Raw genomic sequence first — 24,371 nt, 5'->3', positions numbered from 1 at the left:
AAAGCACTCAACGAACTTCTTTGCAGAACAAATACTGACTCAGACTTCGAGAAACTTATGGTTTCCAAATGAGATAGGTTGGGGGTGGGGGGATGGGCTGGGGGGTTTGGGATGGAAATGCTATAAAATTGGGTTGTGATGATTGTTGAACAACTCTAAATGTAATAAAATTTCACTGAGTTAAAAAAAACAAAACAAGGAGTTCCCGTCGTGGCTCAGTGGTTAACAAACCCGACTAGCATCCATGAGGACGTGGGTTTGATCCCTGGCCTCATTCAGTGGGTTAAGGATCCGGCATTGCCGTGAGCAGTGGGGTAGGTCACAGACGCAATTCAGATCCAGCGTTGCTGTGGCTCTGGCATGGGCCAGCGGCTACAGCTCTGATTGGACCCCTAGCCTGGGAACCTCCATGTGCCGTGGGTGTGTGTCCCTAAAAAGACAGGAAAAAAAAAAAGGTAAATGAACCCATGAAGCTAAGATAAACCTTACTTCTGGGGCCTATCACCAATCTACTTTAAAAATCAAAGCTATTACTATCAAGGAGGGCTTCAAAAGAAATGCCACATCTCTCTGGATTTCTCCTGCACTGATGGTAAATACCAAGTGAGCTCAGATTTAATAAGATGAGCCCTGGATCTACTCCAGGGAGGGACAATGGCTTCCTCACAATGAGTCACAACACTGCAAAGTGAGATTTTTACAGCGCTGAAAGGTTTTTCTGTACTTTTCTTAATTGTAGGTAAAAATCAGATAAAAGGAAATTTATAAAGGTTTAGGATAATTATAGTGAATAATCCCTCTATATTTATTTAGGTGAAAAATCTAAGTGTCCACATAGCCCTTTAATTTCTTTAAGTGACCCAAACTGACTTAAGAATTGTTTTCTTTTTTTTGGACATACCCACAGCATATAGAAGTTCCCAGGCTAGGGATCAAACCCAAGCCACAGCAGTGACAATGCCAGATCCTTAACCCACTGAGCCACTGGGAAACTCATAGAATATGCTAATTTTGAAGGTCTTCCACCTAGACTAACCGGCTCCACATCTTCAAATAATACATATGGTAAGTGTAACAATTCCATATAGAAAATCTAATCTAAAAAGGTAATACCACAAAACAAAGCAATACCATATTCAATTCCTTTCAAAGTACTCAGCCTTTCTATAAGAAGGTATCTTCTTACAAAGTAATTTTGATAGTTTTAAAAACAAAATACAGGGATTTCCTGTTGTGGCTCAGTGGTAACAAACACAACTAGTATCCATGAGAATGTGGGTTCAAACCCTGACTTCAGTCAGTGGGTTAAGTATCTGGCACTGATGTGAGCTGTGGCGTAGGTCTCAGACACAGCCCAGATCCTGTGCTGCTGTGGCAGTGGCATAGGCTGGCAGCTGCAGCTCCAATTTGAAGACCCCTAGCCTGGGAACTTCCATATGCCATATGGGCAGCCCTAAAAAACAACTAAATAAAAAAATAAAAACAAAATACACAACATGCTAGGTATTTGTTATAACCATATTCTCAAAGGTACTTCTTTATTGGGGTTTTTTTTTTTTTTTTTTTTGACATGGACTTTTTTGGGGTTGAAATAGCAGGCATTATTTTAGGAAAAAATTACATTATTTGAAGAATGATACATCTAATAGAATTGATGCTGACATCAAGAACCATAACTTGAAAGTAAAACAGACCAGATCTAACATTTATCCAAACAACCAAAAAGATCTAAGGATGACATTAAAACATCAAGATAGAATAAAATTCAGTATTAATCAATGAGGTCATCTGTCAAACAAATAAGCCCAGAAAATGATTAAAATATAAAATTGATGATAAAAAGCCAATTCCAGGAGTTCCCGCCATGGTGCAGTGGGTTAAGTACCCAACTGCTGTGGCTTGGGTCACTGAGGAGGCTTTGGTTTGATCCCCTGGCCCGGTACAGGGGGTTGAAGGATCTGGCAGTGCCACAATTGCAGCTCAGATTCAATACCTGGCCTGGAAACCCTTATGCCACAGTTACGGCCACAAAAAAAAAAAAAAAGCCAATTCTAGATAGCTTTAGTGTTTCACTTTCACAAGACTATACCAACAACCAGAAAGTACACTTTTTTTGTCTTCTTAGGCTACACCTGTGGCATATGGAAGTTCCCAGGCTGCAGGTCAAATCGGAGCTGCACCTGCCAGCCTACACCACAGCCATAGCAATGCCAGATCCAAACCACATCTGTGACTTACACCACAGCTTGCAGCAACACTAGATCCTTAACCCACTGAGCGAGGCCAGGGATCAAACCTGCATCCTCATGGCTACTAGTCGGGTTCTTAACCCACTGAGCCATAATGGACTCCAGAAAGTCCATTTTCATCCTGAGAACTTTGTCGGGGTGGCCCATTTGCATCGGAAGAGCCCAGGCTTGGTGACCAGGATGGGGCAAGTCCTGGCAAGCTGTGGGCTCAGAGGCCAGGTCTCCTAATAGGCTGCACTGGCTGTGCCCCATCGCCACCTAGCTGGGTTAGGCTAACTCCAGGCAGGTCATCTGGGAGAAGATGGCCAGGTTTGCCTCCAGACCTCGACCTCTGCATTGCAGTGCGTGGCTCCCCCCACGGCGCTCCCCATGGCCCCCAGCACGTGAGCGTCCTCCTAACCCTCCCTGAGCCAGCCCACTCAGGGCCGCACACTCACCGCAGCCCCTGCTGGTGTGTGAATGTGCACGACGCACTTGACATCCGGCCGAGCAGCATAGACCGCAGAGTGTAAGGTGAAGCCGGCTTGATTTACTCCTAGGTTAGTACTTCCGCGATCTACCACGTCTCCTTGTAGATTGATCTTGACCTGCGATAAGAAAGCACAATCTTCCAACCTCAAGAGGATGTCCAGCTACCCCAAGCAGAAATTATTTAAACCAAAGTTGACACAAAATACAGACTTTTTCCTCTTTCCTGGGTTTTATATGTCTAACAGGACTAGATGATATTTACTTATCTAACATGATCTACACATACATGATGCCCAAGAAGAGAAGGACATTCTCACCAAGCTGGACGCGGTCACTTCGCTGTAGAGAAGTCCAAAAGGAACAATGAGGAAGTGCTCCTGCTCGGAGCTCACCCTGGTCTGTGGGGAGAATCACCCAGTTAGTTCCAAAGTCCTACTGAAGTTCTCTGCCTCTCGTTCAGCCCACAAACTCATGGCTTCCTGTAAGTGTTAGGTGAGCGACACAGAACACAAAGCTGGGGTAGTGAAAGATTTCTTTTCTCTTTTTTTTTTTTTTTTGGCTTTTTAGAGCCACACTTGCAGCTCTAAAAAGGAAGTTCCCAGGCTAGGGGTCAAATTGGAGCTGCAGCTGCCGGCCTGCACCACAGCTCAAAGATGGTTCCTTAACTCACTGAGCTAGGCCAGGGACCGAAGCTGCGTCCTCGCAGATGCTAGTCAGATTTGTTTCCACTGCGCCACAATGGGGACTCCGAAAGCTCTCTATCATTGTTTGTTTTGTTCTTGTACTGTTTTTGGCTGCACCCACGACATGCGGAAGTTCCCAGGTCAGGGATCAAACCCAAGCCACAGCAGTGACAACACCAGATCCTTAACCTGCTGTGCCACCAGGGAGCTCTGGAAGCTTTCTCTTATTGGTTTTTGGTTTTTTTTTTTGGGGGGGGTCTTTTGTCCTTTTATGGCCATACCCGTGGCATATGTAGGTTCCCAGGCTAGGGGTCAAATCAGAGTCATAGCTGCCAGCCACAGCCAGAGCAACGTGGGATCCAAGCCATGTCTACAACCTCCACCACAGCTCACAACAATGCTGGATCCTTAACCCACTGAGTGAGGCCAGGGATCAAACCTACATCCTCATGGACACTAGTTGGGTTCGTTAACCACTGAGCCATGATGGGAAGTCCTCTTACTATGCTGTAGTAACTCAGCAGGTATGTAACATGCATCTTGGCCACATCCATGGTACTCAACTTTATAAAGAAAGGCCTTCTTCTGGCTACCAAAGCAGCACCACGTGCAAAAAGGTGTCACTTGTCAGGGTGTAGCAAAGAAAACCAAAACTCACTTTTTAAAAGTCAAAAGAGTTTTTTAAGTACTCAAAAACATGTAGGATAGTGAACAATCAAAAAACACAAACAAGGGAGTTCCTGCTATGGCACCGTGGATTAAAAATCTGACTGCAGTGGCTTGGGTTGCTGCAAATACAAGGGTTCAAATCCCCAGCCTGGAGTTCCCGTCGTGGCGCAGTGGTTAACGAATCCGACTAGAAACCATGAGGTCGTGGGTTAGGTCCCTGCCCTCGCTCAGTGGGTCAAGGATCCGGCGTTGCCGTGAGCTGTGGTGTAGGTTGCAGACGCGGCTCGGATCCCGCGTTGCTGTGGCTCTGGCGTAGGCCGGTGGCTACAGCTCCGATTCAACCCCTAGCCTGGGAACCTCCATATGCCTCGGGAGCGGCCCAAGAAATAGCAACAACAACAAGAGCAACAACAAAAAAAAGACAAAAGACAAAAAAAAAAAATCCCCAGCCTGGCGCAATGGGTTAAAGGATCTGCCATTGCTCTGTGGTATAGGTCACAGCTGCGGCTCCGACTCAATCCCTGGCCCAGGAACGTCCCTAGGCCTCGGTGAGACCATAAAAATTTTTTTATTTTTACAAAATCACAAACGAGAGAGTGCTTCCTTCCCGCCTGGTCCGAAGTCTCTGCACCGCACAGCCGCACTCCCGCTTCGTTTCTCCTCCACAGCTGTTCCCTTCCACATTCACTCTACAGATGTGGCGCATGTGAGGCGTCTGTGCTAAATGCGATTGTATAATAAAAAAATGAAAAGTCCTGCCTTCACAAAAAGTCCAGTCCGATTTTTATGATTTGGGGATAGACTCGGCAGACTTCCCAAAGCTATTAGGATGGAGTACATTTACCACTGGGCCAAGAATTCCAACGAGGGTTCAGGTGGACAGAACTCAGCATCTGTTGAAAAGGCTTACGGTGCCGAGTCCAACTCCCCAACCTGCACGGTGACCTCTTCTGTGGCGCCCTGACAGCAGCACACGGGGTCTGCTGGGACAGCTGTGAGGGCCTCGCACGGCCCCCCTCCTCACTCAGCAAACCGTCCCGAGGCCTGCGAGCTCTGGGCGCAGGGCCGCAGCGGCACATAAACAGGCACATCGACAGAAGCTGCAGAGACCCAGGCACTGAGACGCCCTCTCCCGCTGAGGGAGAACTGTCTGCGGTGTGCTGCCCAGAACAAGCTCTCCTCCCCGCGCTCGGCGGAGTGTCCTATCTCCAGGTCATCTTCAGGCGACACTCACCCCACTTCCTCGGTACACGGTCACACGGACCCACGGCCAGGTAAGACCGGAGCTAAAATCCTGGGCCTGTAGCTCGGCGCTGCTCCAGGGACCCCGAGCTCCTCGCCTTCACCCCGTCCCCTCCTCACGAGGGCCTGCACTCACCCCGAGGCACTCAGCACTCGGCATCTCCTGACTGGCTCTGCGATTCTCCCCCGTCCGTGAACTTCACACGACGGGGGGACGCACTGCACCTCACAGTGACTTTTTCAACGCTACTCTGAGACTCCCCCAGACGACAGACGTGGGGACGGCTCACTCATTCTCACTGCTGTACAGCATCTGTTAGATCCTGTATGCACCTTCCTGTCAATGGACGTGGTTTCCATGCTGCTATTAAAACAATGCTATCGCCATCCTGGCACCTGTCTCCTGGTGTGCAGGTGCAGCTTTCTCCAGGGAGCGAAAAAGCCACATTAGTTTCCAAAGAGCCTGAGTGAGTGTGCACTCCAGCCAGTCGTGCCCGACACTTCTGTGCCTCTGTGATCATCCTTCCCGAAAATATCAACCTGATGTCTGTGAAACGGTATTCCACTGTGGCTTTAATGTATAATTGCCCAGTTACTGATGAGGTAAACACTTCACACTTTTTATGAGCCATTTTTATTTCTTCTTCTGTGAAATTCCTGTAACCTGACTTGTCTTTTCTCCTCTTTTTTCTACTGGCTTGCCCTTTTCTTATTGATAGTTCTTTACTCTGGATATTAATTTTTTGTTGGCTATCCATGAGGCAAAATCTTCTTCTTTTTTTTTTTTTGGTTGGCTTTTTAGGGCTACACCTGCAGCGTATGGAGGTTCCCAGGCTAGGGGTCGAATAGGAGCTACTGCCGCCGGCCTACACCACAGCCACAGCAATGCCAGCTCCGAGCCGTGTCTACGAGCTACACCACAGCTCACAGGACGCGGGATCCTTAGCCCACTGAGCGAGGCCAGGAATCGAACCCAAAACCTCATCGTTCCTAGTCGGATTCGTTTCCCCTGTGCCGCGACGGGAACTCCTCATGAGACAAAATCTTCTAAGTTGTAAGCTTTTATTTTCACTCTCTTTATGGTGTCTTTTGATGATAAGAAATTTGTTTATTTTAATATAGTCAGATGTATCCATCTTTTCTTTGATGATAGGTGCTTTTATAAGACAACATTCCTTAAGTCAGAGGTTAAGGGTCAATGATTTTTCACTAATATTGATCCTAAACTTCTTCAAGTATTACGTTTCGTATTTAATCTTTAATTCATTGGAATTGCTTTATGAGTCTACCTAAGGTAGGAATCCAATACAATTTTCCAGTTCTGATTTTTCAATCCACTTGTGCCAGCACCGATCACAGCCTGGTCCATTTTCCCCTGCTAATCTGAAATGGCCACTCTTATACATCCAATTTCACTGAAGCAGATCTGGTTCTGGGCTCTGTCCGTCCCGCTGGTCTGTTTGTCTCTTCCTCTGCCCAAAGTACACTATTTTAATTACCATCATTTTATAAGTTTGCCATTTGATAGAAAAAAAATATCACCTTACCTAGTTCTTAGGAGCATCTTATCACATAAATTTTAGAAGCATGCTATAAGGTCCCACATTAAAAAAATACTACATACATAGCTAGTTGTTTTTTTTCTCTCTCTCTCTTTTTTGGCTGCTCCAAGGCATATGGAGTTCTTGGGCCAGGGATCAGATCAAAGCCACAGTTGCGACCAAGCCGCGGCTGTGGCAACACCAAATCCTTGACCCACTGTGCCAGGCTGGGGGTCGAACTTTCATCTGGTGCTCCCAAGACACTGCTCCTACTGCGCCGGAGGGGGCGCCGCTACACAGCTAGTTTTAGTCACTTCTGTGTCTGTGTGTGTATAAGACACATAATTCGTAGTTACAAACAGTATACATTTTATATTTTCTTTCATGATAATTATTCATGTTTCCACATGCTCTTTATAATTATTTTCCATAATATATAACATCCTCTCAAATTGATGTTGAATAACTGAGCCATTTTCCACCTACTGCTGGATAGTGACTTAAATTTTTTCGTCATCACAGATACTGCTGTAATAAATATATTTATACATCGTTTCCTTTATTTCCTTAACATTTATTTCCAAGAGTGAGATTAACAGATCCACATATTTTAATGGAAAAAGCTCAAAATATACATTTTCGGAACCTGAAGCAGAAAGGAGAAAGTGCTAAACACCAATGAAAACAGAGAGGACATTTCTCTGGCAAAGAAAGGTCCCTATCATGTGCCCAGAAGCAGGGCACGTGGTGGACCCGAGGCCTCCAAGGTCAGCAATCCCTGGGGTCCAGAATGGAGTGGAAACTAGCACTCCACTGACACCAAGGGGCACTCAGGGATGGAAAGGTCCTGCCATCAGCTCTGGGCCACCCAGAGAAGCCCAGCTCATGTGCTAACTGGGCCACGCTGTCTTTTGACGGCTTCCAAAGCTTCTCTAAATCCAATGCCATCTTAAGACAGAGATGTAATTCAGACAATCGTCTCCAATCCTCTAACGCCAGTTAGCACTTCCAAATCCCTTGAGCAGAAAATCCCTATCGCCCTCTTTCAACGAAAGGGCACAGTGACCTTCTCGCACTGTTTGGCTGCACCGATAAATACTGTTAACATTTCTTTCCTGCTAAATCCCTGTATAACAACACCTAGATTGTGAAACCAACAAACAAAAAAAAGATGCTGTAAACAGTCAAAAAGAAAAAAAATCTCCTCCTCAAAGATTCTCTAGTTCACAAGATACAAGAAATATTTTTGTAACTTGCGTTTCTTTTTTACTCAGGGTTAAGTCCCAAACAGATCACATAGAGAAAAGTAAACACTTAACTGTTTTAATTCTGCCAAGCCCCAAGTAATTAAAGCAGAAAAATGAGCAATTTAAGCAATTCAAACTTATTTAAAGATCATTCATAATAGGACAAGTAATAAACAGCACTTTAAAACCCTCAAAGTTTTTGTTGTTTTTTTTGAGACAAAAGCATGATAAAAAAAAGCACTAGGAGTTCCCGTCGTGGCGCAGTGGTTAACGAATCCGACTAGGAACCATAAGGTTGCGGGTTCGGTCCCTGCCCTTGCTCAGTGGGTTAAGGATCCGGCGTTGCCGTGAGCTGTGGTGTAGGTTGCAGACGCGGCTCGGATCCCGCGTTGCTGTGGCTCTGGCGTAGGCCGGTGGCTACAGCTCCGATTGGACCCCTAGCCTGGGAACCTCCATATGCCGCAGGAGCGGCCCAAGAAATAGCAACAACAACAACAACAACAAAAGAGACAAAAAAAAAAAAAAAAAAAAAAGCACTAGATGTGTACCAGGCATTTTACTTCAGCCTTAAATGAAAGGAATGAGACCCTGCTTTGGTTCAGTGGGTTCAGAACCCGACTAGCATCCAAGAAGATGAGGGATCAATCCCTGGCTTTGTCACTGGGTTACAGATTGAGTGTTGCCAAGCAGTGGCATAGATTACAGATGCAACTCATATGTGGCATTTCGGTGGCGTAGGCCTCCACTGCATCTCTCAATCAAACTCCTAGCCTGGGAACTTCTATATGCCGCAGGTGCCGCCCTGAAAAGAAATGAATTAAATTAAAGGAGATGTAGAATTCATACTTTCTCTTTTAGGTGAATCACTTCTTAGGGCATTCAATGGATGTCATGTTCTAAGAATTATTTAAAAATTGCATCATTCTCCCACTTTGGATTGGACTGTATGTCCTTTTGCACCACATAAAACGTTCCCTATGTACCGTCTTATCTCTTCATCTGCATGCTAGGTTTTAATCTTCATCTGCGCCTCTTATCTTCTTTCACCAACTGATCTGAAACGTGAATAACCATGACAACCCTGAACAGTACGCGTGCGTGCTCCTGTGTCTGCTGCTGTGACAGAGGAGCAGGTGAGATGCGTTTATAATGGAATCATGACATTTCAATGCTCTCTTTTCTATGGGGCCCTCTTCGGGCTCTGCATGACAATTCTGAGGGACCAATGTAGACACTGAACTTTGGAGAGTCCCAGAAATTAAAAATAAGTGAGAACAAGAAAAATAAATAAATAAATAAGTAGATAAATAAATAAAACCCTCAAAGAATGTACGTCTGTCACTAAAGCCAAGGACTGCGTTTCCTATTACAGCTGTAACATTTTCACAGAACTAACTTTGAGGCAACCATCTAGCATTCAATCTCTACATAAAGCATCCCATCAAGGAGTTCCCATCGTGGCTCAGCAGAAATGAATCTAACATCCAGGAGACACAGGTTTGATCCCTGGCCTCACTCAGTGGATTAAAGATCTGGCATTGCCGTGAGCTGTGGTGTAGGTCACAGATGTGGCTCAGATCTGATGTGGCTGTGGCTGTGGTGTAGGCAGGCAGCTACAGCTCTGATTCGACCCCTAGCCTGGGAACTTCCATATGCTGCAGCTGCAGCCTTAAAAAGACAAAACAAAAAAAAACCCTATCAAGTACAATGAGCCACAGAGATCGGCAATTCCATGCAGGCACAAGGGAGAGAGGCTAAGCAGACCCACTGAGCAGCTATCAAAGGCCCCACGGAGGAAGAATCTCAGTTCAGCTAGCGATCCGACCCCGTCATTCCACCAGGAGCCTACTGTGTGCCGACTCGGCCCAGCACAGGAACTGGGCCTGGGAACACACCCACAGGCTCCCTGCCTGGAGCCGACACAGGGACAGAGATGGATGGCGAGCACACGTACAGCGCAGGTGGCGTCGCTGCTCTGAGGGACACAGCGCAGGCCTGTGGGTGGAGGAAACGCTCTGCAAGCCTGACAGCGTGGGCACGACAGGGTCAGGTATCCGCTGCAGCGGGGGCACTGCAGCAACCAGGTGAAACAGAGGCGGGGAGGGCTCACTCAGAGCGGCTGAGAAAGATCCCTATCGGGTCCCAGAAGCACAGCGCACAGGTCACAAGGTGGCCTCAGACCAGCTCAAGGCTGGCATTCCCTGGAGCCAAGAGTGTAGCTGAACTAACCGCTGGTTACATGAAAACCACCTGTGTGTGTGCTCAGCACCGTGTGTGCTGAGTGGGCAGCACGGGGTTAAACAACATAAGCGGTTGTGTGTGCCAGTACCTCAGGGGTAGGAGCATCCCAGAGACTGTGACTTGTTTAGACGTCTGTGTAAGGTACACTTGCCGCAATAAGCAGACATTAACAATTTAAGATACCCAATAAGGAGTTCCCGTCGTGGCGCAGTGGTTAACGAATCCGACTAGGAACCAGGAGGTTGCGGGTTCAGTCCCTGGCCTTGCTCAGTGGGTTAACGATCCGGCGTTGCCATGAGCTGTGGTGTAGGTTGCAGACGCGGCTCGGATCCCGCGTTGCTATGGCTCTGGCGTAGGCCAGCGGCTGCAACTCTGATTCAACCCCTAGCCTGGGAACCTCCATATGCCGCGGGAGTGGTCCAAGAAATAGCAAAAAGACAAAAAAATAAAATAAAATAAAATACCCAATAAAATAAATCCAAAAAAACAGAGATGAGGTCAAGTTTTAAAGTCAAAGGAAAGAAGCCGTTCAAAGAAAGAGGCTACCTCTAAAAAAGAGAGAAGAGGGGAGAAGAGAAAAAAGAAAAGGAAGCCAGAAACCTGACAATGCATTCGGAATCTAAAAAGGCAGGAGGGAATGGAATTCCGAGCCAGAAAAACAAGTGTGGCCTGTAGGAGGAGGTGGGATGCTGTAACGGGGGGTCAGGATTATAAAATGGGTACAAACATCAGTAAAGGTTCCCACCGTCTCTGCGACTCCACGTGCGCGGAGGAGGGCTCAGGACTTGCGAAGAAAGCAGACAGTGGAGAAGAGGAGAGACCCAGTCAGGGAGACATTCACCACTGCCAGGCAAGGCAGTGCTGTGGGCCCACTTGAGCCTGAGGTTGTCAGTCTATGGAGAAAGCCAGCAGGCTCTGCTCTGAGGCTCTCTGCAGCAGGATCTGGCTACTTGGCTGCCAGGAGGTATACAGCTGGCAAAGAGTGTTACTAACGTGATGGACCATGAAATCCAGGCTGGACAAAGCAGGACCTGAGCATGGGCTGACAGACGGAGAAGCAGATGGGAAGACCCACAAAGGCAGGGCTTGTCTCCTCCCCTGATACAGCCCCAGAGTTAGAACGACGCGCTTGGCGCAGACCCACAGTCACAGCCGACACCCAGGAAAAGTTTACTCCGAGAGTGAAATGAAGGAAACCAGTCCTGATAATGCTGAAAAGTAGCTAACGCTGTAGGAGCCAAAGAAAAAAGTATGAGAGATAGAAGGCTTTGATCAAAATAGGAAAGAAAACATTTTCATTCTTGGCTTTTTTGGTTTTTAGGGCCACACCCGTGGCATATGGAAGTTCCCAGGCTAGGAGTCCAATCACAGCTACAGAGGCCGCCATACACCACAGCCACAGCAACGCCAAATCCTTAACCCATTGAGCAAAGCCAGGGATAGAACCCGAATCCTCATGGATCCTAGTCGGCTTCATGAATGCTGAGCCAGCCACGATGGGAACGCCTCTTCATTCTTGGCTTTTAAGGCATAAAGCACATTTTAGGAGCTGCCTATAATTTGGTAAGCACTGATTTATTAGGTTAGCATGAAAGAAAGGAGTTTTAAGGAACCACTGTGCTCGTAATTTTTAATTCCAACTGAATTAATTCCCACATTATTGTACTCTGCAGTTAGGAATCAAAAGGAAGGTGTTTCAGGATTTACTTCAGCTCAGTCAGATACTCTCTTCTCCTAAATGGTAAGAAGCGGTGCCAGGAGTTCCCGTCGTGGCGCAGTGGTCAACGAATCCGACTAGGAACCATGAGGTTGCGGGTTCGATCCCTGCCCTTGCTCAGTGGGTTAACGATCCGGCGTTGCCGTGAGCTGTGGTGTAGGTTGCAGACGCGGCTCGGATCCCGCATTGCTGTGGCTCTGGTGTAGGCCGGGGGCTACAGCTCCGATTCGACCCCTAACCTGGGAACCTCCATATGCCGCGGGAGTAGCCCTAGAAAAGGCAAAAAGACAAAAAACAAAAAAAACAAACCAAAAAAAGAAGCGGTGCCAGACACATAATGCTCCACTTGTCACTCAGCTACTGGTCCATTCAGCACTCACCGTGATGTGATTATAGATCAGGTGAGACCACCCAAACAGATCCGCCAGTCGGTACAACGCTGCCAGCTTACACCGCAGCAGCTTCTCCCCTTTGTCATAGGCAATGGAATCAGACCCTCTGAGGTCATTCACAGGAGTCACCATACCAAGACCTGAAAGAAAGAAAAGACTCTAGGATTCAGGGTTTCTTGTCCAATGTAAATCAAATAGTAACAGTTATTAATCAGCCCACAAAGGCCCATAAAGTAAGTCTCAGAAACATCAAAGACCAGGAGGTCTACTGTGGCACAGCAAGTTAAGGACCCAGCACTGTCACTGCAGAGGCTCCAGCTGCTGCTCTGGTGGACGTTTGATCCCTGGCCCAGGAACTTCCACATGCCACAGGCACAGCCAAAAAAAAAAAAATCCCATCGAAGACTAATTCGTAAAGACCATGTTCCCCAACAGTACAACTAAGTTAGGAAACTAACAAAAAGGCAGCAAGCCTGTGTGATGCAGTAAAGCAGTGCTCACACCATTAGACATTGATACTGAGGTGTTTTAAAATGATCTAGGTTTCTATCTTACAAAACTGGAAAAAGAGCAAAATAAATGCAAAAAGAAAGAGAAAAAAAGGAATAAAAAAGATAAAAGCAAAGAACAATCAAACAGAAAAAGAGAAAAGCTTCTCTCTAATCCTGAGAAGATTAAAGTTAAGGAGTTCCCATCGTGGCTCAGTGGTTAATGAACCCAAGTAGCCTCCATGAGGACACGGGTTCAATCCCTGGCGTCGATCATGGGTTAAGGATCCCGAGTTGCTGTGGCTGGGGTGTAGGCTGGCGTCTGTAGCTGATTTGGGCCCTAGTCTGGGAACTTACTTCCACATGCCATGGGTGCAGCCCTTAAAAAAATTTTTTTTATCTAAGATAAAAAAGAGGGGATGGAGGAGGGGAGGGCAGGGGTGGAGAGGAGAGAAAAGAAAAGATCCAGATAAAAGCAAAAGGGAGGAGAACAGAACCCATTTCATGACAGACATAAGCTGCCTGTTTTTAGCACTTCACCAAAACAGCAGAAGAGGGAGCTCTAGAGCCAGGACTCCTGAACCAAATTCCTAAGGGAAAATTAATTTCATGTAAAAACGAACAGAAAAACATCATGATCAAATACCACACAAAAATTATTAAAAGAAGTAAAAGGGCAGAATCCCATTCCTACATATAACAAAAGCACACCAGACATGTCCAGAAAACAAATGTAAATTACAACCTATTATTTCATAGAAAGAAAGACAGTCCAACACCAACATCGAACGCTTTCACTGACATGTGGAATCTGAAAAAAGGACAGACGGAACTTCTTTGCAGAACAGATGCTGACTCACAGACATTGAAAAACTTATGGTCTCCAGAGGAGACAGTTTGGGGGGTGGGAGGATGTGCCTGGGCTGTGGGATGGAAATCCTGTGAAATCAGATTGTGATGATCATTATACAACTACAGATGTGATCAATTCATTTGAGTAATAAAAAAATTAAAAAAAAGCAAACACCAGGAAAAAAAAAAAAAAAAAAAAAAAGGCATTCCAAAACCAAAGATACCACCAAAAAGGAAAATTATGGAGTTCCCAGGTGGCTCAGTGTTTAACGAATCCAACTAGGAACCATGAGGTTGCAGGTTCCATCTCTGGCCTTGCTCAGTGGGTTAAGGATCCAGCATTGCTGTGAGCTGTGGTGTAGGCCGGTGGCTACAGCTCTGATTGGACCCCTAGCCTGAGAACCTCCACACACACAAAAAGAGAAAATCACAGCCCATATCTTTGATGAATATAGAGATAAAAATTCTCAACAAAATTGTGGCCGACTGAATCCAACAACATATAAAAAAGACCATACAGCACGACCAAGTGGGATTCAGACCAGGTTCACAAGGATGGTACAAATCAATTTTCATTAGAAAAATTCAGAAATGAGGGCCAGAATGTAAAAGGAATTAGATATGAATAAATTAATAATTTTAAAAATAAGTTCTAAATTAAAAGAAAACCGAAAAAGAAAAACTTTTTAAATCACAAAGAAATAAAGTGATAAAAAGAATCTGAGAAAAAGTGAAAGTTAAAGAAGACAGATGAGAGTTCCCCAGTAGTCTAATAGGTTAAGGATCCAGTGTTGTCACTGCTATAGCACAGGTTTGATCCCTGGCCTGGGAACTTCTGCATGCCACAGGAGCAGGGAAAAAAAAAAAGGGAGTTCCCATTGTGGCACAGCAGAAACGAATCCAACTAGGAACCATGAGAATGAGGGTTCAATCCATGGCCTCACTCAGTGGGTTGAGGATCCAGTGTGACGTTAGCTGTGGTGTAGGTCGCAGACGCGGCTTGGATCTGGCGTTGCTGTGGCTGTGGTGCAGGCCGGCAGCTGTAGCTCCGATTAGACCCCTAGCCTGGAAACCTCCATATGCTGCGAGTGTGGAACTAAAAAGCAAAAAAAAAGGAAAGAAAAAAAGAAAAAGAAAGAAATGCTACTGATTGTTCATGTCAGAGCATGGCAGGAAACCAACCTCTCACTGTGAAGGGTTCCCTTTCCTAAACAAGCTGCAGAGCTCTTCACCAGGATGGTGACTGGAATGGCCTTCACCTTAGAATCATCCCTAAGTTCCGTGTCATTTGCCCCATGCCATCTACATATGTTAGATTCTACAACAAAGGCTAAGAGTTTTGTATTTAGGAGTTCCCGTCGTGGCTCAGTGGTTAATGAATCCGACTAGGAACCATGATGTTGTGGGTTCGATCCCTGGCCTTGCTCAGTGGGTTAAGGATCCGGCGTTGCCATGGGCTGTGGTGTAGGTTTCGGACGAGGCTCGGATCCCACATTGCCGTGGTTGTGGTGTAGGTAGGCCTGCGGCTTCAGCTCTGATTCATCTCCTAGCCTGGGAACCTCCATATGCTGCGGGAGTAGACCAAGAAATGGCTAAAAGACAAAAAAAAAAAAAAAGATTTTTGTATTTAAGAAACAAACTATTAGATACAATTAAACGAATTATTAGATATAATTAAAACAAATTAGATTTTGTTTTTCCTTCTTTTCTGTTTTTATGTGGCACTACTGCAATAAAGTTTCCTTATATCTGATTGGAAGACAATATACAAGTAAATATATTACATTGTTCTTTATCATCTAATTCATATAAATATCACTAGAATCCATGCAGGATCCATGCGAAAACATGAAAACCTAGTGGCTACCATTCAACTTCAGTAAATTAAATGTGATTCTTATTACTCTCTAGCTATTAATGACATTATCATTCTGGTGAATGCCAAGCAACCTCTTTTTTTTTTTTTCCCTCGGTCTTTTTGCCTTTTCTAGGGCCGTTCCCGTGACATGTGAGGGTTCCCAGGCTAGGGGTCTAATCGGAGCTGTAGCCGCCGGCCTACACCACAGCCACAGCAACATGGGATCCAAGCCATGTCTGCAACCTACACCACAGCTAACAGCAACACTGGATCCTTAACCCACTGAGGAAGGCCAGGGATCGAACCCGCAACCTCATGGTTCTTAGTCGGATTCGTTAACCACTCAGCCACAATGGGAACTCCCTCAAGCAACTTCTAAGAATTCCACAGAACAGACAGGTAAACAGCAAATGGCAGGTGCTCTAACAGAAACCAGTACCTTCTGTGAGTCAATCAGAAGCTGATTACCCAACTAGAACCATGAGAGACTGACCCAGGGCACGGCACACAGAAGGTCAGATTAGCTGATGCTCAATCTACCCTGGGCTCCACTGGTCCCATTAATGCTTTCAAATTCAACAGCCATGGCAAAGCTCCATCTCTGCACAACTAACATTTTTCTTCCGGCTTTCTTTTGAATTTCTCTGTTTCTTACTCATTTACAAGCAATAGTAGGGAATGGTAGATAAAAGTTGACCTGGCTGAAATAAGTTCAGGCAAAATCAAATTACTACCCACAAGCATTATTTCTGATTAGTTTTTCTTAACTCACAAAGGGTCTGATAAAAGTCATCTGCCTAAGAAGTAAGAGTCTCACTGGCTCATAGAAAAAGGAACCCTCTACGGTCAAGCCATTCTCAGCCCTATCATTTCCCCTGCTGCACATCAAGTTGCCTGGCCAGGGTCTGAATCTGAGCCGCATGTGCGACCTAGACCACAGCTGTGTTAACACACTGTGCTGGGCTCAGGACTGAGCCAGCAGCGCCACGGAGACAAACCGGACCATGAACCCACCATGTCACAGTGGGAATAATAAAACATTTTTTAAAAAAACTCAGTTCTATGTATTACATACTGTGTGCTCATCTACCTGACATAAAAAAAAGCATCAGGAAATTTCACCTGGAGGCTGGCAGAGCCCATGCCCAGTCAGGAAGTACTCACTCATGTTCAAGGCAGCCATCCCTCCTTGCGGAGCTGCTGGGTACACATTCGGCACGTTTGTCGTCATAAAATCCGCTATCTGCTGTAGCGCCAACAGGCCTGTGGGGTTCTTCCCCTTTTTGAACTGTTCCTGTATCATTGATTCCAACTCTTCACAGAAAGCCTAATAAAAGCCAGATCAGAACAATGAGACACCACTTCTTTTCTGTTCCTTGGGAAGGCAGGGCTAACCATTACAAAGATCAGTCTTTTTGTTTGTTTTCATCCAGTGCTGGAAAAGGAAGTGGATATTCTCATACATCTCACTTCTTGCCGCATAAATTAGTACATTCTCTCTGGAAAGGAATTTAACAATACAGAGGCTTAACACTTTGGAAAGGCACTTCCTATTCCTCCGTGTCTTTTCTAGAACTAATCAGAGATGTGCTCAAAGACTTATTCACAAGGATATACATCCCAGTACAACTACTACAGGGAAAACAGCAAGCAGTCTACATTTCACAAGCAGAGGACTGAATAAATATGAGTCAGGGGAATTCTATGCACCAGTTCAACATGAAAGGCTGAAAAAAATTAAATAACACTGTTCTGGGCGCTGAGAACACAGACAGAAAAGAACAGCTTTGCCATCAAGGAACTTAAACCTCAAGAAGGAAGACACAAAAAAGAAGAAAATCCACAGTACAAGGGGACCTCTGTATCCGTCCAAAGCATTCAGATGACCTGTGCGCGCAGTAGAGAGCTGAGCTTGGCAATGACCTGTGAGGTTGGAGTCGCCCACCTCCGTTCCAGATTCTGGCCCCGACTAACAGGCACCACCAATGACCTTGCGTGCCTGCTTGGTCCTGACTCCTGAGGTTCAACCTGAGGTCCACTCCTTCGCCTCTCAGCCTCCTGATCACCTCCCCTCCAGTGACCCTGTCACTCAACTCACCTGGCCTTCTATTTCTACGGTCACGCCCTAGAGACCTCCCCTTTCCTAGTACCTGGGCCCTCTTCAATCTCAGAGCCAGGCGTGTGCTCTCCATCAGCCTTTCCTGGTGTCCAGCTCAGCCTCCCTTCAAGCCCGTTGTGATCCTAAGACCTCACCTTCACCATCCCTCACCCTCCCCGTGTCCCGACTCCCCTCACTCACATCAGACCCGTGGTTTAACAGGCTGACCCTTCCCTTGCTTACAACTTCAACTCTCCGCCATCTCATCCCGCAAAATCCCCACCCTCGCCAAGTTCAACTCTTCTCTGTTTCTACTCATGCTGCTGATGCTGAAAGGGGCTGGAGGGAAAACCCGGGCCATGCTGCACGGCCTCGCTGTAAATGCATGACCACTGCGCTGAGCGCACCCTTTGCATGAAACCAGGGACCAGCCCCTCGCCCACGCCCCACGCAGTCTCTGCACGGCTCCCCGGGCTCACTGTCGGCAGACCACCGCACTTGCTGTTCCGCTGAGAACAGAGAATCGATCTGAAGGAAACTTCCACAGGCTCCCTCTGACACCCACCCACCCATCAGCGTCCATGCCCACACAGTGGGCCTCCCCACTCCAAACTGTGGTTGGACGGGCCTCACTCCTAAAACCGAGAAACCAACACCAGGACGTTCTATTAAGTAAACCCCAGACTCTAATCGTCTTTTCACGAATGACCTTTCTCTGTCCAAGCTCCCACAGCGACTGAGGTCAGCAACATGCTGGCGCTGTGTTCTAAACAACAGGGGAGCGACTTCCCTGGATCTCTGCACGCCCAGTGCCTGGCACATAGTAGGTGTGCTGGGTTTAGTTTCTTCACTCTGTCCTTTGTGATTTTTACTTGGTTTCTTGTTGCTTTTGCACACGAAAACCGCTCAAGCCAATGTTAACCTGATTTTTCCTCTCACCGCTTTCTTCCCCATCCATCAGCAAATGCTATTTATCCTACCTTCAAAATGAAACTTAAACGAGTCCACCTCTCTCCACATCCACCACCACCAGTGTCCCAAGCTACCATTACCTCTTGTTTGGAAGACGGCTTTCTCTCTCGCCCCATGTGACGCTCTCTCTCTACCAAAGCCAGTGTGAGTTGTTCAAAGACAGAACTGTGCTGGTCCCAACTGCAGCTCTCCAACGACTCTCAATTGTACTCAGTGCAAAACAGACTCCCAAGCTGAGCTCGCCAGCCTCCACGCCTGCTCCCTCCTCCAACCCACTGCACCCCCCTCCTTGTGCGAGTGCTCAGACCACACTGGCTGTCCTTTGACTCTTTCAAGCTCATTCCTATCTCAGGAATTTCGCATCTGCTGCTCCCTCAATCCGGAATGTCTCTCCCCCTGATGCCTGCAAGGCTGGCTCCCTACTGTCGTTCGGCACTCGGATTAAATCGTCCTCATTCAGAGAGGCCTGGTCTGAGCACAGTCGTACTCAATCTCATCATCCAGCTGCACTCCGACTGCGCTGTTTGTCCTTTACTGGTTATCTCCTTCAACTAGACTGCACAGCCTGAGACTCATCTGGGTGTTTACACAGTTGTCATGTATTTATCAAAATTCATCAAGCTGTGTACTTAAGACTTGAGTACTTCACGGTAAGTTCTATTATTGAGGAATAACATATGAATACCATTCACAACCAAACAAATAAGCTTCACATGCTTTGTTTACTGCTAAATGCCCAGTTCCTTGAAAATGGAGATGACCAACATTTTTTTTTAATTCAATGTGCTATCTGCCAAGTGACACCCCAAAATGTTAACAAAATAAAACAAAAACAGATTAAAAGGATAAAAAGAATGAAGCACGCACAAAGGCAGCAGCATCAACATGAGTAAACTATGAAAACAGCAGTGCTTTACCTGAAGATGCAGACAGAGGACACTTAGTTGGGTGTGATTGTGGTTCAAATGCCAACCATAACTTAAAGGTAAAATCAATCAACAATCAGGTACTGTTAAGATCTCCTAAGTGTCTAGCAGCAAGCTAGGTGGTACTGGAGGAAAGAGTAGTTTTGAAATGGTCCCAATTTATAAACACTCTCCAGAGGAAGTTCCCATTGTGGCTCAGTGGTAACAAGCCCAACTAGTATCCATGAGGATGTGGGTTCAATCCCTGGCCTCGCTAAATGGGTTAAGGATCCGGACTGCTGTGAACTGTGGTGTAGGTCGCAGGAATGGCTCGGATCCCACACTGCTGTGGCTGTGGTGTAACTCTGATTCAAGCCTAGCCTGGAAACTTCCATATGCCCCAGGTGTGGCCTGAAAAAAAAAAGGCAAAACAAAACAAAAAAAAAAAAAAACCCCAAAACTCTCCAGAGCAGCAGTGAGTAGTAAAAAGGAGAAATAAACATCTCCTACATCTCCTACCCCTTATGATACTGAAGAGTTTCAATGACTGTGTCTGGGAGTTCCCATGATGGCACAGCAGAAACAAATCCGACTAGGAACCGTGAGGTTGTGGCTTCGATCCCTGGCCTTGCTCAGTGGGTTAAGTATCTGGCATTGCCATAAGTTGTGGTGCAGGTCGCAGATGAGGCTCAGATCTGGTGTTGCTGTGGCTGTGGTATCGGCCAGCGCCTACAGCTCCGATTTAGACCCCTAACCTGGGAACCTCCGTATGCTGCGAGCGCAGCCCTGAAAAGACAAAAAGACAAAAAATAAAATAAAATAAAGATTGGGTCTGATAATGAACTAAATTGAATTCTTTTTTTTAAATGATTTTTATTTTTTTCCCCATATAGTTGGTTTATAGTGTTCTGTCAATTATCTCTCGTACAGCGAGGTGACCCAGTCACACTTACACCACACATTCTTTTTCTCACATTATCCTCCATCATGCTCCAGCATAAGTGCCCACAGTTCTCAGTGCTGTCCAGGATAAAGTGAACTCTCTTAACAGCCACACACACATATGCACAAGGTGCTGACTTCCTGTGCTGCGGTCAGCTGACTACGACACGTACAGCAGAGCACGGGAGCTGACGCAGCGGAAGAAAGAGGACGACACTTGGTCAGAGAAAAAGCATCTTACGGGACTTTGCAGAATCATGGACACTCTCTTCTTCTGTTCCATCATATTGAAGTCCTGGCGAAGGTCTGGTGCCATGTTCCTCTCCCGCAAGTACTCGGGATTGTTCTCATCCACCCTGTCGAAATACCTCTCTTTGTGAGGGGCTGTGGTTGGGGGTGGTGAGGTCACCACTGCAGCTCGAGTATCACCATTCATTGCACAATCTTTCTTGGTCCCTACAGAATCAAAAGAAAGTATTGTTTTGCATCAGTGCTCAGTACCATTTCATAATGAGCACACCAGCCCGATAAATACAATCTGCAGCATGAGGACACCCAGGCTGACTGAAGGGTCAGAACCATGACATGTGACGCTCTTCTGTGGCTTCTGAGGCACGTGGCTAATCCGTCATCTCCCACCCTTCCCCCCAGGGAGGGCACTTTTTATCCTCGCCACTGTTCTTCAACAGACAGACCTAGCATGCCCTCTGACAAACTGAAAAAGAATTAGACATTAAAATTTTAAGAGTTCCCATTGTGGCGCAGCAGAAACGAGTCCAACTAGTAACCATGAGGATGCAAATTAGATCCCTGGCCTGATTCAGTGGGTCAGGGATCTGGTGCTGCAACTACAGCTCTGATTCGACCCTTAGCCTGGGAACTTCCATATGCCATGGGTGCAGCCCTAAAAAACACCAAAAAAAAAAAGGATACATGATAAAGTGATAATACATAAAACAGAATAAAATATTTACAGATCATATATCTGAGAAGAGATCTACATCCAGAATATGCATTTTAATTAAATTAAGATAACAATTTAAAAACTTGAAAGTCATCAAGCAACCTCAGTGGATGCCACAGAAACAAAACTGCACAGCTGAGCTCTGCCTAAATTCCTGACGCACAGAATCCTCAAATATGAATAATGAAACAATTCTTCTAGGCTGCAAGTCCCAGGGCGGTTTGTTACACCACAGCGATAACCAAACCTGTGATAAGGGAAGGCGAAGGACGGCAGCCAGGAGAGTGGGCAGACACTGCTCTCCACCACATTCTGTCCCCTCACCTCCTGCTTGTCAACACACTGTTGCTGTTTCCCCCTCTCCACAGAGGAGGCGCTCGAGCCATGCAGCCAGGGAGTTAACAGGGCTGAGGTTTCAAAGCAGGCCTTCTGACTGCAGAGTTTTGCTCTTCATCACCCAGCTATACTGCAAGTGATGACAATGACAATGGCAGGGAGGGAAACAAGGTCCCCAAAGAGATGGGAAGGACAAAACGAGGGCAGAGGAGCAAAGACGCCTGCAACAGGAGGACCCAACCTTGGGAATCAGGCCAGCCCTATTACCTTTTTAATGTGTGTGAATCAACCTTGTTAGTATACAAATCCAGGAATTCCCGTGGTGGCACAGTGGAAACAAATCCAACTAGGAACCGTAAGGTTGCGGGTTCAATCCCTGGCCTCGCCCAGTGGGTTAAGGATCCGGCGTTGCCGTGGGCTGTGGTGTAGGTCAAAGACGTGGCTCGGATCTGATGTTGCTGTGACTGCCGTGTAGGCCAGCAGCTGTAGCTCAGCAGCTGTAGCTCCGACCCCTAGCCTGGGAACCTCATATGCCACGAGTGTGGCCCTAAAATGCAAAAAAAAAAAAAAAAAACAAAAGACCCAAAACCACACAATATACAAATTCATATCCAGCAGGTCTGGGATGGACCTGAGATCCCACAGTGCACATCTCCTGAGCACCCAAGTGCTAAGCATGCCACTGGACTTGGACCACAATTTGAATAGCAAACCTTTAAAGAATAGTTTGTTTACTAAAAATATGTACTTTGTGATACCAACAGCCAAAGAATCAGTTGAAGAAAACTTTTAAAGAAAAAGGTCAATTTGGATACTGCTTTTCTAAAATCTAAAGATATGATAGAAAGGACAGCATGTTTGAAGGGATACTATTTCAAGGACTTAAAGGCAAAGTATGAAAACAATCGGGGACTAAAAGGCAACACAGGAGTTCTGGTCGTGGCGCAGCGGAAACGAATCCGACTAGGAACCATGAGGTTTCAGGTTCCATCCCTGGCCTCGCTCAGCGGGTTGAGGATCTGGTGTTGCCGTGAGCTGTGGTGTAGGTCGCAGACGCAGCTTGGATCCCGCATTGCTGTGGCTGTGGCGTAGGCCTGCGGCCACAGCTCCAATTGGACCCCTAGCCTAGGAATCGCCATATGCCGAGGGAGCAGTCCTAGAAAAGGCAAAAAGACAAAAAAAAAAAAGACAAAAAAAAAAAAAAAGGATACATATTCTGAGCCCAATAACCAAAAATAAACATAATTCTACTTTTAAAGTACAAAACCTGTACGTGTTTTTTGTCAATTGCAGCTTCAGGGTTCATTGATGTGCAGTTTTTTTGTTTTGTTTTGTTTGCTTTTGTTCTTTTGCCTTTTTAGGGCCGCACCTGCAGCATATGGAGGTTCCCAGCCGAGGGGTCGAATCGGAGCTGTAGCTGCCAGCCTACACCAGAGCCACAGCAACGCCAGATCCGAGCCGCATCTGCAACCTACACCACAGCTCACGGCAACACCAGATCCTCAACCTGCTGAGTGAGGCCAGGGATCGAACCTGCAACCTCATGGTTCCCAGTCAGATTCCCTTCCTCTGCGCCACAACAGACACTCCTAATGTGCAGTTTTTAAGTGTGTGTTAAGACAGCAAATTTTTTTTAGTAGGATCTCTACAAAGAAATTATTACTTAATCTAAACTTTTTAAAAAGAAATGGAAAAATACAGAAAAAATATCCTGCAATATTATAAAGTAATTTAAAAATAAAATGGCTTTAAAAAGTAAGATCGGGGAGTTCCCGTCGTGGCGCAGTGGTTAACGAATCCGACTAGGAACCATGAGGTTGCGGGTTCGGTCCCTGCCCTTGCTCAGTGGGTTAACGATCCAGCGTTGCCGTGAGCTGTGGTGTAGGTTGCAGACGCGGCTCGGATCCTGCGTTGCTGTGGCTGTGGTGTAGGCTGGCAGCTACAGCTCCGATTCGACCCCTAGCCTGGGAACCTCCATATGCCACGGGAGCGGCCCAAGAAATAGCAACAACAACAACAAAAAAGACAAAAAGACAAAAAAAAAAAAAAAAAAAAGTAAGATCGGAGTTCCCGTCATGGCGCAGTGGTTAACGAATCCGACTGGGAAGCATGGGGGTTGTGGGTTCAATCCGTGGCCTTGCTCAGTGGGTTAAGGATCCAGCGTTGCTGTGAGCTGTGGTGTAGGTCGCAGACATGGCTCAGATCCAGCATTGCTGTGGCTCTGGCACAGGCTGGCAGCTGCAGCTCCGATTAGACCCCTAGCCTGGGAACCTCCATATGTGGCTGATGCAACCCTAGAAAAGACAAAAAAAGACCAAAAAAAAAAGTAAGATCAACATCCAACAATACATGGTTGTAACATAATCTGCTCAATACAATATTATAAAACTATGAAGACTCTTTAGCGTAATGTATAAGAGATTATAACATGTTTAAGCGAAAAACTATTAATTTCCTATTTTATTATATAAAGTCATCAATATTATAATCACACAAAGACACGA

General features: G+C 46.2%; 1 protein-coding gene and 1 long non-coding RNA gene across 2 annotated transcripts in view; one reads left to right on the top strand and one right to left on the bottom strand.

Moving 5' to 3' along the window:
* Positions 1 to 24,371, bottom strand: part of ADD1 (adducin 1) — an 83,508-nt gene that overhangs the window by 23,121 nt on the left and 36,016 nt on the right. Inside the window, 5 exon segments of the mRNA XM_013978492.2 lie at positions 2,687 to 2,836; positions 3,038 to 3,118; positions 12,441 to 12,592; positions 16,815 to 16,977; positions 20,809 to 21,023. Coding sequence (XP_013833946.2) covers positions 2,687 to 2,836; positions 3,038 to 3,118; positions 12,441 to 12,592; positions 16,815 to 16,977; positions 20,809 to 21,023 — 761 coding nt within the window.
* On the top strand, positions 21,157 to 23,297 carry LOC110262043. Its single transcript, XR_002346536.1, has 3 exons — positions 21,157 to 21,167; positions 22,884 to 22,889; positions 23,089 to 23,297. It is a non-coding gene; the product is annotated as an uncharacterized LOC110262043 (long non-coding RNA).

This window comes from Sus scrofa, chromosome 8 (genome assembly GCF_000003025.6).
Source record: "Sus scrofa isolate TJ Tabasco breed Duroc chromosome 8, Sscrofa11.1, whole genome shotgun sequence".
NCBI classification, from domain to species: Eukaryota; Metazoa; Chordata; class Mammalia; order Artiodactyla; family Suidae; genus Sus; species Sus scrofa.
This window is presented reverse-complemented; position numbering and strand designations above follow the sequence as displayed.